Source organism: Salvelinus sp. IW2-2015, linkage group LG10 (genome assembly GCF_002910315.2).
Source record: "Salvelinus sp. IW2-2015 linkage group LG10, ASM291031v2, whole genome shotgun sequence".
Classification (NCBI taxonomy): Eukaryota; Metazoa; Chordata; class Actinopteri; order Salmoniformes; family Salmonidae; genus Salvelinus; species Salvelinus sp. IW2-2015.
In genome coordinates this window covers 5,984,348-6,001,440 of record NC_036850.1, presented here as the reverse complement: position 1 = coordinate 6,001,440, position 17,093 = coordinate 5,984,348, and the positions used below count along the sequence as shown (strand labels likewise).

Here is a 17,093-nt window from a genome sequence, read left to right as displayed (position 1 = left end):
CATGTCATTCATCCAGCGTCATTACCTCATGTTTCATGATGATGCACGGCCCCATGTCACAAGGATCTGTACACAATTCCTGGAAGCTAAAAATGTCCATACTCACCAGACATGTCACCCATTGAGCATGTTTGGGATGCTCTAGATCGACGTGTTCAACAGCGTGTTCCTGTTCCCACCTATATCCAGCAACTTTGCACAGCCATTGAAGAGTAGTGGGACAACATTCTACAGGCCACAATCAACAGCCTGATCAACTCTATGCAAAAGGAGATGTCATGCTGAAAGAGGCAAATAGTGGTCACACCAGATAATGACTGGATTTCTGATCCTCGCCCCTACTTTTTTTTTAAGGTATCTTTGACCAACAGATGCATATCTGTATTCCCAGTCATGTGAAATCCATAGATTAGGGCCTAATGGATTTGTCAATTGACAGATTTTCAACCTTTGAAAATGTTGCGTTTATATATTCGTTTAGCATATATACATTTTAACAAGAAACTTGCACTGCTGATGGTAGCCTACGTGCTGGTATACAGCACAGCCAGCGCAGGCCCATATTTATGGATTAAGGAATTCAAATAATTACTTCTTAATGTGGTAGTAGTACAGATTAACCAAATAATCAAAAAACCCATTGGGTATGTCATTCAGTTTTAAACAAAAATGTTTTAGGATTTGATGGTAACCACATCTGCAGAAGGTGTTATTAGAAAACTGAGTCAAATCCATTTATTGTCAATTAAAATGGTCACAGCCAATACCAGTTTGTGATTCCTGACAAAATGAGAAAAGTATTTCTGTTGATACATTTTCTTATAGAAACTAAGAAAATAGAAATGACAAAAGTGCCCATAATTTCAAAATCACCCATAAACTATGTTTGTCAGATGATAATAGAATGTTATAATACAAATTACCCATTTGTGTGAGAATAATACATCTGCCTCTATCATTGTGCAGTAGTGGCAGCCTCAAACACCTCTCAAAGTCCATGAGAAATTTTAACTGGAGACAAACTTCACGCTAAACTAAATATTTGCTGGAATATATGAATTCGCCTTTTTGGCGACCCCCTTTTAGTTCCACTATTGACAATTTTTCTCATGGAGGATATAAAGTCAGAGGCCATAGCAAAGACGTGGTGATGTAAATGCAAGACAAGGGTCTGTTCAGGCTCCATTCCTGGGGGTCATGACATCCAAGTCATCACTCACCAGGCCTGTCTAGAATATCATCAGGTTAGACTGCACAGGGATATGACGTTTAAAAAACAGAAGGACTTCTTCAGTATAAACGGAAGGGACTTAGGTAGCACTAAATACTATATATATTCATACTCTGTTCAATCAAGACCGTTCACTAAGTTTGCAAGTACAATAATAGCACCCCATCTTGGATTCCTTTTGGGGCACAAAGGGTGCTACATGTCTAGTAATTTCCTACTTTAAAAAAGCAATAAGCAGTCGGAATTTCCTTAAATACCATATCACCATGAAAGGGACTTGTTGGGTTCAAGTTCCGTGACCACCTTTAGCCATAGGTCAAGGTTTTACAGCCATCTTGACAATGCTACTTTCAGTGAATGACACAATGTAAATGTTCCAACGTGAAAAATCGTGGTTCACCACTTTTCCACTCCTAATTCTCCCTCTCAAAGCACACMTTTTTGGAGAGGAGTGGTTCCATATTATTTCAATTAATAGGCCTATAGCTGGAACATTTGGGCAAAATAAAAAAGGCTTTGAAACACCATAATGTGCTTCAGCATGTTTTTAACTGAAAAACCCTGGACATTATTGACCAGAACCTGCACAGTCTAATATGGTATATATTTTTATCTTACATATTTTTATCAATATAATACACATTCATGTACATATGTACATACTACCTCAATTGGCCTGACCAACCAGTGCTCCAGCACATTGACTAAACGGGCTATCTACATTGTGTCCCGCCACCAGCCAACCCCTCTTTTACGCTACTGCTACTCTCTATTCATCATAAACGCATAGTCACTTTAACCATATCTACTTGTACATACTACCTCAATCAGCCTGACTAACCGGTGTCTGTATGTAGCCTCGCTACTTTTATAGCCTCGCTACTGTATATAGCCTCGCTACTGTTATTCACTGTCTTTTTACTGTTGTTTTTATTTCTTCACTTACCTATTGTTCACCTAATACCTTTTTTTGCACTATTGGTTAGAGCCTGTAAGTAAGCATTTCACTGTTTTGTTCGGCGCACGTGACAAATAAACTTTGATTTGATTTATAAGAAGGAAATAAAGCCAGGCTGCTATGAGTCTGTTCACCCATAAGTAGGATTGAGGAAAGTGATAGAGGTACAGTGTATAGTTGAGGATAACTGTCTTCAAATATAGATTACTTGCCATCAAATGTTGAGCAATATGTCAACAAAAACCTTTCATATACTACTCAACGTTCAAAATGTACACAATTATTTTCAGATGTACTCTTTATGTAACATGTATTACAGGCATAAACTAAACTGTTTTGTCTTATTACACACACTCAAAGATAGGAACCAGTTGTGCCCATGTTAGGCTACATGTGCAGTACTGACAGGTGCAATGCACACATTGCACAGTCTCTCTAGACATAAATCAGATCAAGCCCGAACTGTGCAATGTAGTAGGGAGATGTAGTTTCCAACAGGCCAATATTCTACATAGTTTAGCTCAGAAAATGTGGGAATTAACTACAATGACCATAATCCATTGCGCTCCTACTTTCTTTTTGATAGTTGGTATTCAGCAGTCATAAAAGTATGCCTTACTTACTTTGAAGAACTACTAAAATAGAGATGTTGTCAGAAAGCATAGGCAGCAGCTCTATAGAGATGAGATGACTTGGAATGAAATAATAAAGTCATCAAATAAAACATGTAATAAATACAACAACTGAAATATTTAATTAAAGTAAATGTGAACAAATGATGGTTAATAAGTGATAAGCAGTAACGGGCAGTCACTACCGTCATGGGACTTTTATTCTCTGTTGTTACAGCATTCAACCCACATAATACATCTAATGAAAATTCAAAACCGTGATTATCCGAAACCGAACCGCCCTCAAAAAGAACTAATCGCTCAGCACTAAAGATTATATTTAAAATGTGGTTTTCATGTAAGCCTATCTATTATTTAACACTTATTGTGGCCACTTCAATCTAGCCGTCATAAAAAGGACATGCAAGCCTATATGTTTTAAATTAGACTGGCACAATCAATGTTCCACTTCAATGTGCACATATTGTGAATTAGTTCCCTACAAAATCATGTAGGCTAAAATAGGCTATTCTTCAAAAAATTACCAATTATAGTTTAACAAAAATATGTAGATAAATGACCTTTTTGACCCAGGCTACATTGCAAATTATTGATGTTATACATCTTACCCTGTGTCCTATTTTGGATGGTGCATATTCATTTGGTGTTAGGTTTTCAAGAGAACTTGACTTCTCTCACTATGATGACAAGTCCTGCCTGACAGTCAATCAGGACCGGCCCGCCCATTAGGCAGGGAGATATTTGTTGTTTTGGTTCTGTACTCTAGCACTTTGGATTTTAAATGATAAAATGACTATAAGGTTAAAGTGCAGATGGTCAGCTTTAATTTGAGGGTATTCTCATCTGTATCGGGTGATCCGATTAGAAATGTCAGAACTTTTTGTACATAGTCCCCCTATTTTAAGGTACCAAAAGTATTAGGACAAATTCAACTACAGTGTATTTGGAAAGTATTCAGACCCCTTGACTTTCTCCACATTTTGTTATGTTACAGCCTTATTCTAAACAGGATGAAATAGTTCCCCCCCCCCCCCTCAATCTACACACAATACCCCATAATGACAAATTTATCAAAATAAAACAACTGAAATATCACATTTACATAAGTATTTAGACCCTTTACTCAGTACTTTGTTGAAGCACCTTTGGCAGCGATTACAGCCTCGAGTATTCTTCGGTATGACGCTTCAAGCTTGGCACATCTGTAATTGGGGAATTCTCTCATTCTTCTCTGCAGATCCTCTCAAGCTCTGTTAGGTTGGATGGGGAGCGTCGCTGCACAGTTATTTTCAGGTAGCTCCAGAGATGTTGGACCAGGTTCAAGTCCGCGCTCTGGAGCAGGTTTTTATCAAGGATCTCTCTGTACTTTGCTCCGTTCATCTTTCCCTCGATCCTGACCAGTCTCACAGTCCCTGCCACTGAAAAACATCCCCACAGCATGATGCTGCCTCCACCATGCTTCACCGCAGGGATGGTGTCAGGTTTCCTCCAGACGTGACGCTTGGCATTCAGGCCAAAGAGTTCAATCCAGCTCTAGGAAGAGTCTTGGTGGTTCCAAACGTCTTCCATTTAAGAATGATGGAGGCGACTGTGTTCTTGGGGTCCTTCAATTCTGCAGAACTGATTTGGTACACTTCCCCAGATCTGTGCCTCGACACAATCCTGTCTTGGAGCTCTACAGAGCTCTAGTATTTGGTATCATATTCCTAGCACGCAATGATTACATAAAGCTTGTGACTCTACAAACTTGTTGGATGCATTTGCTGTTTGTTTTGGTTGTGAAACAATGTGCAAGAATTGGCAGGAGACAGCTGAACACATTCTGAAGAGCTGAGATCATTCTGGAGAGAGATGTGCCTATATCTTCACCATTTCTCAACAATTGCACGTGGCCTATTGCCACGTGCTGCCCAAATTGCGGACTTCCGAACTAGGCATAAGCCTACTCGCATGTGATTTGAAACAATCCACAGCAAAAAAAATGAAGAAGCTAATCATCCTTTGTGGCTGTCATGCTTTCTTTTGAAGTATTTTTGAAGTATTTTATTTATTTCTGTAAAGACAGGAGTAATTATATAATTTTGGCAAATTTATTTAAATTTACTTTAGGGACAGGTCGAAATTTACTAGGGGGAGGGGTGGTCCAAAATAGGGGAGGGTTGTCAAACTGTTCTTTTAACTTTGGGGAGGGTTGCATGGGTTTTTTGTGGGCACAGGGGAGGGTAGTGCGTTTTTTCCCTGGCTTACATTTGCTCTTCTGCTCGTATTTTCCCTATAAACAATGGCTGGACTTACTTTTGATATTACCATAATAAAGTTTCGAAACGTTTGTGAAGGTTTGGTATGGTGTGGCTATGATTAAGCTTTAGCTACTGCAGGTCTATGATATGAAGGCAGTACGTCCTGGCGCTCCAACTGACTCTGACCGCTGAACTTAAGGTGAGGAAGACTGTTTCAGGCCTACGAGAGTTAACGAATTACCATCCTTCTGTACGTCTATATCTGTATAGCAGACGCAGTAGCCATCTGACATAAAGAAATGCATGTTGGTGTCATAGCATGCCACCGGCATATCTCTATCTCTCTGGGGTTAGTCCTAAGCTTCTCTTCCTTTATATATACATAAACTCAGCAAAAAAATAAACGTCCCTTTTTCAGGACCTTGTCTTTCAAAGATAATTCCTAAAAATCTAAATAACTTCACAGATCTTCATTGTAAAGGGTTTAAACACTGTTTCCCATGCTTGTTCAATGAACTATAAACAATTAATGAACATGCACCTGTGGAACGGCCGTTAAGACACTAACAGCTTATAGACAGTAGGCAATTAAGGTCACAGTTATGAAAACTTAGGACACTAAAGAGGCCTTTCTACTGACTCTGAAAAACACCAAAAGAAAGATGCCCAGGGTCCATGCTCACCTCCATCAGTGCTCAGACTGTCCGCAATAGGCTGAGAGAGGCTGGACTGAGGGCTTGTAGGCCTGTTGTAAGGCAGGTCCTCACTAGACATCACCGGCAACAACTTCGCCTATGGGCACAAACCCACCGTCGCTGGACCAGACAGGACTGGCAAAAAGTGCTCTTCACTGAAGAGTGGCAGTTTTGTCTCACCAGGGGTGATGGTCGGATTCGCGTTTATCGTCGAAGGCATGAGCGTTACACCGAGGCCTGTACTCTGGAGCGGGATCGATTTGGAGGTGGAGGGTCCGTCATGATCTGGGGCGGTGTGTCACAGCATCATCGGACTGAGCTTGTTGTCATTGCAAGCAATCTCAATCCTGTGCGTTACAGGGAAGACATCCTCCTCCCTCATGTGGTACCCTTCCTGCAGGCTCATCTTGACATGACCCTCTAGCATGACAATGCCACCAGCCATACTGCTCGTTTTGTGCGTGATTTCCTGCAGGACAGGAATGTCAGTGTTCCGCCATGGCCAGTGAAGAGCCCAGATCTCAATCCCATTGAGCATGTCTGGGACCTGTTGGATCGGAGGGTGAGGGCTAGGGCCATTCCCCCCAGAAATGTCCGGGAACTTGCAGGTGCCTTGGTGGAAGAGTGGGGTAACATCTCACAGCAAGAACTGGCAAATCTGGTGCAGTCCATGAGGAGGAGATGCATTGCAGTACTTAATGCAGCTGGTGGCCACACCAGACACTTACTGTTACTTTTGATTTTGACCCCCCCTTTGTTCAGGAACACATTATTAAATTTCTGTTAGTCACATGTCTGTGGAACTTGTTCAGTTTATGTCTCAGTTGTTGAATCTTGTTATGTTCATACAAATATTTACACATGTTAAGTTTGCTGAAAATAAACGCAGTTGACAGTGAGAGGACATTTATTTTTTTGCTGAGTTTATATATACACACCAAAAGTATGTGGACACCTGCTCGTCAAACATCTCATTCCAAAATCATGGGCATTAATATTGAGTTGGTCCCCACTTTGCAGCTATTACAGCCTCCACTCTTCTGGGAACGTTTTGCACTAGATGTTGGAACATTGCTGCGGGGACTTACTTCCATTCAGCCACAAGTGGCATTAGTGAGTTTGGGCACTGATGTTGTGGTGATTAGGCCTGGCTCGCAGTCGGCGTTCCAATTAATCCCAAAGGTGTTCAATGGGGTTGAGGACAGGGCTCTGTGCAGGCCAGTGAAGTTCTTCCACACCGATCTCAAAAAATCACTTCTGTATGGACCTCACTTTGTGCACGGGGGCATTGTCATGCTGAAACCGGAAAGGGCCTTCCCCAAACTGTTGCCACAAAGTTGGAAGCACAGAATCATCTAGAATGTAATTGTATGCTGTAGCGTTAAGATTTCCTGTCACTGGAACTAAGGGGCCTGGCCCGAACCATGAAAAACAACCCCAAACCACTATTCCTCCTCCATCAAACTTTACAGTTGGCGCTATGCATTCGAGCTATACACCACTCCAGCCGACGCTTAGCATTGCACATGGTGATCCACTGCATGATATTGATATTTTTATATACGAAAATATAAACGCAACATGAAACAATTTCAAGGATTTTACTGAGTTACAGTTCATATGAGAAAATCAGTAAATTGAAATAAATTCATTAGGCCCTAATCTATCAATTTCACATGGCTGTGCAGGGGTGCAGCCATGGGTGGGTCTGAGAGGGCATAGGCCCACCCACTGGGGTGCCAGGCCCAGCCAATCAGAATGAGTTTTTCCCCACAAAAGGGCTTTATTACAGACAGAAATACTCCTCAGTATCATCAGCTGTCCGGGTCTCAGACTATTCCGAATGTAAAGAAGCCGGATGTGGAGGTCCTGGGCTGGTGTGGTTACACATGGTCTGCAGTTGTGAGGTCTGTTAGACGTACAGCCAAATTCTCTAAAACAATGTTGGAAGCGGCTTATGGTAGAGAAATTAACATTCAATTCTCTGGCAACAGCTCTGACCTGCAGTCAGCATGCCAAATTCACTCTCCCTCAAAACTTGAGACATCTGTGCCATTGTGTTGTGTGACAAAACTGCACATTTTAGAGTGGCGTTTTGGCCCCCAGCACAAGGTTCATCTGTGTAATGATCATGCTGTTTAATCAGCTTCTTAATATCCCACACCAGTCAGGTGGATGGATTATCTTGGCAAAGGAGAAATGTTCACTAACAGGGATTTAAACAGATTTGTGCACATCATTTGCGAGAAATATCTGTGATCTTTTATTTCAGCTCATGAAACATGGGACTAACACTTTACATGTTGCGTTGATATATTTGTTCAGTGTAATTGTATATGTATTTATGTAAAAAAATAGGGACCACAATGGAAATAAGTCCCTGACTTTATTGTGCAATCCAAGTCACTTCAAAAAAGGAAAGGTGTATTTTTTTTTCTGAAATATTAAACCAATAAATCAATCAATCAATCCAAACTGTGCAGTGGACAATTGATGAGTGGAAAGAGACATCTGTTACAAAACACCAAAAAGTTTAATGACATTTAGAGATGGTCAAAACAAGCCTTTGATACTGGGTAAGCCAACAAGGTAGGGAGGGATGTATTTTCTGTTTGTCGAAATTGACATAGTCTATTTATTGTGGTGTTGAAAACACAAACCATGATGTTAAGTGTCCGAAGTTGATATGCTTTGTTTATTGGTTGTGTGGTGCATTGGCACAGAAACCTGTTGGTGGAATAGTCATTGCATATACGGTATTTTATATAACTATAAATATGGCATCAAAATGTTGAAAATCTGATCGCCCCCTAGCTGATCATTGTCTCTAGCCKGCTCCATTTATGTTTTGAGGTTGGACATTCGTACATATAACTTGTTAGCAGGTAGGGCGCGCCGATTGGTGTCATCTCGTTAGTCAGTATGTGTTACACCTGTGCTGGCTTGTCCATCTCGTTAGTGGGAAGGTGTTTCACCTGAGCTGGTCCAGGATCTATTTAAGAGTGTCTGGCCCAGTGCTCCAGTTGTCTTGATAGATGCGGAGGGTTATCACCTTTAGTTGGTTCTCCCTATTTTGAATTCTAGACAAACAATGATATTGTTTTGCTCTACCTTTTTGGTTTGCTTCCTGTCTTTAAGTTTGATGTGTTTTTTCTTTTTTTTTGCCTCTTAGTGGGCAAATTTAGTGGGCACTCATATGGTGTGTGTCTTTTAGGTCCCAGTTGTTGTTGCTATGCAACTTTCAGTGGATACACCCATGAGTGTCTTTTAGAACCCCTTCTAAAACCCCACCTGTTTCGTTCTGGTTGTTGTCAGTGACTCATTCTTGGTTCCCCCTTTTTGAGGAACATGCTTGGTTTTCTTGCTGGGGAACATAAGTCTGTGAACCCTCAACCTTCTGGCCTGTAGTAATGTGTGGCATCGACTGCCACAAAAGCATGGTGGAGTGGCAAAGTCTATCCATGTTTATTAACACGGTCACTAAAGTTATTGTTATTTGTGGTTGTAAACATTATTTTCAGTTAATTCTATGAGGGGGTGGGTGTTCAATGTATTTCACAGTACAAGGGGAGGGTCATGTGAAAATATTTTTAAAGTTAGGGAGGGTGAGTGCATTGTTTTTGGGACACCTTGAGTTGTGCAGTTTGTTACCAATGTCTCAAGTTCTGAGGGAGCGTGCAATTGGCATGCTGACTGCAAGAATGTCCAACAGAGCTGTTGCCAGAGAATTTAATGTTAGTTTCTCAACCATAAGCCACCTCCAATATCATTTTAGAGGATTTGGCAGTATATCCAACCGGCCTCACAACCGCAGACCACGTGTAACCACGCCAGCCCAGGATCTCCCCATCCGGCTTCTTCACCAGCGGGATCGTCTGAGGGAGAGGGGGGGGGGGTGCTGAGGAGTATTTATGTCTGTAATAAATCCCTTTTGTAGGGAAAAACTGATTCTGATTGGGTGGGCTTATGCCCACCCATGGCAGCACCCCTGCCCAGTTGTGAAATCCATAGATTAGGGCCTAATGAATGAAATCCATAGATTAGGGCCTAATGAATTTATTTCAAATGACTGATTTCCTTCTATGCACTGTAACTCAGTAAAATCTTTGAAATTGTTGCATGTTGCATTTAATTTTTGTTCAGTATATAATTAGTCTCCAGTCTGTCAGGTATAAGGACTATAAAGCTAATGTAACGTGCCTGTTTTACAAAAGTAGGCTACCAGATGGATAGGCATTCATTAAAGTGCATTGTGGGCCGAGACTGTATTCTACTTTGTGGGGATAGGAGGGGAGCATTTTTTTTGTCTTGTCTAGGCTGCATATCRGCCAGGACCGGGCCTGAAGTCAATTGAAACTGCGCTTCCTTTTAAGTGACGGAGCATGGATGTAATTTGAGAGTTGAGAGAGGGTAGGCTATCATTAGTCAAAACCAAACGCGGTGCTTGAGCAATCCAGATGTTGAACTTGAAATTGAGTCACAAAGCTACGGTCAGGCACTTTCAAGTCCTGATACCTGACAGACTGGAGACCAGCTACGGTCAGGCACTTTCAAATTTCTCTGTTTGATAGGCTACTCCTGCGTGAAATCTTTGGGGTTTCTATGTGTAAAGCTAAAAAAAAAGTATTTCAAACTTTCACGTGACTGTCTGTGGCTGAACCAACTGCTACTTTCCTTGAAAAATAGTTGGCAACACTTGCATAGGCTAAACGAGGAGCGACCTGAAAGAAGATTTAAAAATATCACAAAGCCTGCCTGGACACCTAGTTACTTTCGGTATTTTAGCTCATGGATACCACATGCATTGCAAGTTTGGAAATGTTTGATTGGTGAGCGAATTAAATAATATTTTTTTGCGCTCTAAAGGAAAGCATCTTCTATTGCTCACGCATTGTCAATAAGTGGGTAGGATGGCTTTTCTACACTTACTCGCTATTGGGATGTTTTCATTGCCGATCTGCGGTGCGTTTTTTAACGGACCTCTGTATCCAGAGATGTCTAACGGCACGTTCCATCACTACTTTGTGCCAGACGGCGACTATGAGAATAACGATGATCCGGAAAAATGTCAAATGCTTTTTAAAATGACAGACGACCGAAAATGCGGTCTTGACGAGGACCACGATTCGGTAATCCGAGATGATTTCACGATCATCAAGAGACACATCGAAGACTCGGCCAGGGTGCTAGAGGGGATCGGGAAAAGCATTTCTTTTGATTTGGACGGAGAGGACAGCTATGGAAAATATTTGAGAAGGGAGACGACTCAGATTGGCGAGGCTTTTACAAACTCTGAAAAGTCTCTGTTAGAACTGGAGGTGAARTTCAAACAGAGTCAGGAGAACGAGTTGAAGGAGGAGCACCGCATAAACGACGACTTTCTGAACATGGTTGTCCACACAAGAGACGTGCTAAAGGACACACTGTACATATCGGTGGGGTTGAAGGATAAACACGARCTTCTCTCTCTCATAATTCGAAGTCACGGGACCAGATTGAGCCGATTGAAAAATGAATACATGAAGGTTAAACTTGGGTAAATTAGTTTAAGCCGAGTTATAAAAGTAGTCTGAGGAAAATAATATTGKCGAAATCATGTCGTATTTCATTGCATATTTATATTAAAGGAGAGATAAAACATGCAGACAGATGATACCAGTTTTATTTATTCTAAAAATACAATAGGCCTAGTGGGGGTTTGCATGTCGGGTGAAATGTAAATAATTTACAATGTTGTCAGTTCATTTTGGGTTGGCCTATGGTTTACTTGTGGCAACATTATTTGGGCATTTGCAATATGGTGTTGCGTTAAAATGCCTTTGCAATTGATAATTGTCGATGCCTTGCTCTGACGGGGGATTTCAAAGATGACTATTCATTCATCGCGATGACGTTGTCTAACAGTCGCAACAGGTGTTATTTATAGAGTATGTGACATTGCCTACCTACAGCATCCACTTGGCAGCTCTGAGATCTTGCATTCAGTTGAGTGAATTTGGCTGGAAATTATTGAAATGTTTACAATGCATAACAATTAGCATTTTTATTTTTACAGTAAGGCCAATTAACAAGAGTTTTAAATAATACTTTGAACAATGTTTGCCTTGTTTAAACGTATAAGTTTGTGACTTATGATGTGTAAATCCCTTTGCATTTTTGTGGATGCAATATAGTTTGGGGAAATGTTCAGAGCATGTTATGGGAATAAATGCCGTGCATGTCAATATCTATGTGACAGAAGAGCTTAATTGTACTCGTTATTTTTGTTTAGGCTAATATGTTTCAATATCTGCAATATCTATTGTTTTTCTTTTCGAAATGATATATATGTATGTGTGGCAACAAGTATGATAAACACTTAAGACTGCAGGCAGCACTCATGGACTTCAAACACTGTCTGTGGCAACGTGCCTAACATGTTTTGTGTGTTCCGTTTTTTTAATAAAGATTTTGTGTTTGACTCAGGGGTTTGGACGCCTCGTTATTATAGACAAGACTGAACTACAGCTGGTGAAACCAGTGCTTTGCACAGCTTTCTAGGACAAACAGTAGTTAGCAACTTTACAAAGATTCTAAGGACATACTTCAAAGTGCCCCTACATGCCCACCAAGAAGTGTTTTATTACACACTGTGTTTTCCCATGAGGAAGTAGTCTGTGTGCATTTGCAAGGAGGAGAGCCAGGCAAGAGGGAGGAATAGCCTAGAATTGCTGGAAATGATACCTCATAACTGTGACCTGAAGACTTGTGTTAGCTCCCAGATCAAATGCCTAGGCTTTTGCTCAGTGGAATAAAGCAGTCTTGGTCTCACAGACAGTCATGTGCCTTCGATTACATAGTGTAATGAAACAGCAGGGAGCAGGTGTCGAACCCTCGACCTTCTAGCCCGAAGTCCGGCGCACTATCGACWGTGCCGCAAAAGCATGCTCGAGCGGCAGAGTCGATTTCCGCGCTTATAAACCCAGGGTCGTTACAATAGTTTGTCTGCTGTTGCATTGAGGGGAAGGGAGATTAGTTAACAGAAGCGTGGAATCAGATTGGGTCGACAGCGTTGAACAGACCTGAGCGCGGAGCTTGTTTGTTTTAGTTCTGTTTGTAGCTGAATCAACAAATGGAGTCGTGGTCAGCTTTTCCGAAAGGAGGGCGGGGGAGGCCTTATATGCGTCGCGGAAGTTAGTATAACAATGATCAGGGTTTACCAGCCCTGGTAGCACACATCGATATGCTGATAGAATTTAGGGAGTTTTGTTTTAGATTAGCCTTGTTAAAATCCCAGCTACGATGAATGCAGCCTCAGGTGTGTGGTTTCCAGTTTACAAAGAGTCAGATAAAGTTCGTTCAGGGCCATCGATGTGTCTGCTTGGGGGGAATATATACGGCTGTGATTATGATCGAGGAGAAATTCCCTTGGTGATAATGCGGTCGACATTTGATTGTGAGGAGTTCTAGATAGGTGAACAGAATGACTTGAGTTCCTGTGTGTTGTTATGATGATCACACCACGTCTCGTTAATCATAAGGCATACCCCCCGCCCCTCTTCTTACCAGAAAGATGTTTGTTTCTGTCGGCGCGATGCGTGAAGAAACCAGCGGCTGCACCGACTCCGTTAGCGTCTCTTGAGTTAGCCATGTTTCCGTGAAGCAGAGCACGTTGCAATCCCTGATGTCTCTCTGGAATGTTACCCGTGCTCGGATTTCATCAACCTTATTGTCAAGAGACTGGACATTGGCGAGTAGTATGCTAGGGGAGTGGAGCGCGATGTGCCGTCTCCGAGCCTGACCAAGAGACCGCTACGTTTGCCCCTTTTACGGCATCGCATAGGGTCCCCGCTGGGATCAGATCCATTGTATTGGTGAAGGCAAAACACTGGATCCGTTTCGGGAAAGTCATATTCCTGGTTATAAAGTGGTGAGTTGACGTAATCGTATATTCAGTAGTTCTCCCGACTGTATGTAATGAAACTAAGATTACCTGGGGTACCGATGTAGAAATAACACATAAAAAACAAAATACTGCATATTTTCCAAGGAACCCGAAGCGAGGCGGCCATCTCGGTCGGCGCCATTTTATCCGCCATCAGATATGGTGAGTCAGTGAACTTTGCTGACATGACATCAACAGACCAGGTTATAGTGTCCCAATATCAAGGCTGGGAACTTAGGAAGTCGATCACAATTAAGAATAGCTAATTAATCATCATCCTGTCAACTATGTTCTGTCTATCCGCTGTCTTCTCTCGCTCTCTGCACAGACCAGTACAATCGCTGCACTACCGCGTGGCGCTGCTACCTAACCTGGTGGTCCCAGTGCGCACGACCCACGTGGAGTTCCAGGTCTCAGGCAGCCTCTGGAACTGCCGATCTGCGGCCCAACAAGGCAGAGTTCATCTCAGCCTATGCTTCCCTCCAGTCCCTCGACTTCTTGGCACTGACGGAAAATGGTTACCACTGATAACACTGCCTACTCCTACTGCTCTCTCCTCGTCTGCCCACGTGTTCTCCGCACACCCCGAGAGCTTCTGGTCAGCGGGGTGGTGGCACTGGATCCTTCATCTCTCCCAGTGGACATTCTCTCTTTCACCCCTGACCCATCTGTCTATCGCCTCCTTTGAATTCCATGCTGTCACAGATTACCAGCCCTTTCAAGCCTTAACATCCTTATCATTTATCGCCCTCCAGGTTCCCTTGGAGAGTTCATCAATGAGTTGACGCCCTGATAAGTTCCTTTCCTGAAGGATGGCTCACCCTTCACAGTTCTGGGTGACTTTAACTCCCCACGTCTACCTTTGACTCATTCCTCTCTGCCTCCTTCTTTCCACTCCTCTCCCTCTTTGACCTCACCCTCTCACTTCCCCCCTACTCACATAGGCAGGCAATACGCTTGACCTCATCTTACTAGATGCTGTTTCTTCCACTAATCTCATTGCAACTCCCCTCCAAGTCTCCGACCACTACCTTGTATCCTTTTCCCTCTCGCTCTCATCCAACACTTCCACACTGCCCCTATATGGTATCGCGCCGTCCCAACCTTCGCTCTCTCTCCCCCGCTACTCTCTCCTTCATCCTAATCCTCTTCCTCCTGCTCAAACCTTCTCCAACCTATCTTCCTGATTCTGCCTCCTCAACCCTCCTCTCCTCCCTTTCTGCATCCTTGACTCTCTATGTCCTATCCTCCAGGCCGGCTCGGTCCCTCCCTCCTGCTCCGTGGCTCGACGACTCATTGCGAGCTCACAAACAGGGCTCCGGGCAGCCGAGCGGAAATGGAGGAAAACTCGCCTCCCTGCGGACCTGGCATCCTTACCCCTCCTCTCTACATTCTCCTCTTCTGTCTCTGCTGCTAAAGCCAATTTCTACCTCTAAATTCCAGCATCTGCCTCTAACCTAGGAAGCTCTTTGCCACCTTCTCCTCCTCCTGAATCCTCCTCCCCTCTCCCCCTCCTCCCTCTCTGCTGATGACTTCGTCAACCATTTTGAAAAGAAGGTCGACGACATCCGATCCTCGTTTGCCTAAGTCAAACGACAACCGCTGGTTCTGCTCACACTGCCCTACCCTGTGCTTTGACCTCTTTCTCCCTCCTCCTTCCAGATGAAATCTCGCGTCTTGTGACGGCGGCCGCCCAACACCTGCCCGCGCTTGACCCATCCCCTCTCTCTCCTCCAGACCATTTCGCGAGACCTTCTCCCTTACCTACACCTCGCCTCATCAACTCATCCTTGACCGCTGGCTACGTCCTTCCGTCTCAAGAGAGCGAGAGTTGCACCCTCGAAAAACCTACAACTCGATCCCTCCGATGTCAACAACTACAGACCAGTATCCTTCTTCTTTTTCTCTCCAAAACTCTGAACGTGCCGTCCTTGGCCAGCTCTCCTGCTATCTTTCTCAGAATGACCTTCTTGATCCAAATCAGTCAGGTTTCAGACTAGTCATTCACTGAGACTGCTCTTCTCTGTGTCACGAGGCGCTCCGCACTGCTAAAGCTAACTCTCTCTCCTCTGCTCTCATCCTTCTAGAACCTATCGGCTGCCTTTGATACTGTGAACCATCAGATCCTCCTCTCCACCCTCTCGAGCTGGGCATCTCCGGCCGGCCCACGCTTGGATTGCGTCCTACTCTGACAGGTCGCTCCTACCAGGTGGCGTGGCGAGAATCTGTCTCCGCACCACGTGCTCTCACCACTGGTGTCCCCCAGGGCTCTGTTCTAGGCCTCTCCTATTCTCGTATACACCAAGTCACTTGGCTCTGTCATATCTCACATGGTCTCTTCCTATCATTGCTATGCAGACGACACACAATTAATCTCTCCTTTCCCCCCTCTGATAACCAGGGTGGTGAATCGCATCTCTGCATGTCTGGCAGACATATCAGTGTGGATGACGATCACCACTCAAGCTGAACCTCGGCAAGACGGAGCTGCTCTCTCCCGGGAAGGACTGCCCGTTCCATGATCTCGCCATCACGGTTGACAACTCCATTGTGTCCTCCTCCCAGAGTGCTAAGAACCTTTGGCGTGATCCTGGACAACACCGCTGTCGTTCTCAATAACATCAAGGCCGCGTGACCCGTTCCTGTAGGTTCATTGCTCTACAACATCGCAGAGTACGACCCTGCCTCACGCAGGAAGCGGCGCAGGTCCTAATCCAGGCATTGTCATCTCCCGTCTGGATACTGCAACTCGCTGTTGGCTGGGCTCCTGCCTGTGCCATTAAACCCTACAACTCATCCAGAACGCCGCAGCCCGTCTGGTGTTCAACTTTCCCAAGTTCTCTCACGTCACCCCGCTCTCTCCGCTTCTCCCACTGGCTTCCGTTGAAGCTCGCATCCGCTACAAGACCATGGTGCTTGCCTACGGAGCTGTGAGGGGAACGGCACTCCGTACCTTCAGGCTCTGATCAGGCCCTACACCCAAACAAGGGCACTGCGTTCATCCACCTCTGGCCTGCTCGCCTCCCTACCTTGAGGAAGTACAGTTCCGCTCAGCCCAGTCAAACTGGTTCGCTGCTCTGGCCCCAATGGTGGAACAAACTCCTCACGACGCCAGGTCAGCGGAGTCAATCACCACCTTCCGGAGACACCTGAAACCCCACCTCTTTAAGGAATACCTAGGAATAGGAAAAGTAATCCTTCTAACCCCCCCCCTTAAAAGAGTTAGATGCACTATTGTAAGTGGTTGTTCCACTGGATATCATAAGGTGAATTGCACCAATTTGTAAGTTCGCCTCTGGATAAGAGCGTCTGCTAAATGACTTAAATGTAAATGTAATGTAAATCATTCTCTCCCACTCGGTTTGCATATTACAGAATATAGCAGAGCAATCTCTTACCTCTCAGTCGTCAGT

At 43.8% G+C, this 17,093-nt stretch overlaps 1 protein-coding gene across 1 annotated transcript; it reads left to right on the top strand.

Moving 5' to 3' along the window:
• Positions 1 to 10,070: 10,070 nt before the first annotated feature.
• Positions 10,071 to 12,216, top strand: LOC111969206 (fin bud initiation factor-like). Its single transcript, XM_023995166.2, has one exon. The coding sequence runs from the start codon at positions 10,667 to 10,669 to the stop codon at positions 11,294 to 11,296; it is 630 nt and encodes a 209-aa protein (XP_023850934.1). The 5' UTR covers positions 10,071 to 10,666; the 3' UTR covers positions 11,297 to 12,216.
• The last annotated feature ends 4,877 nt before the right edge of the window (positions 12,217 to 17,093 follow it).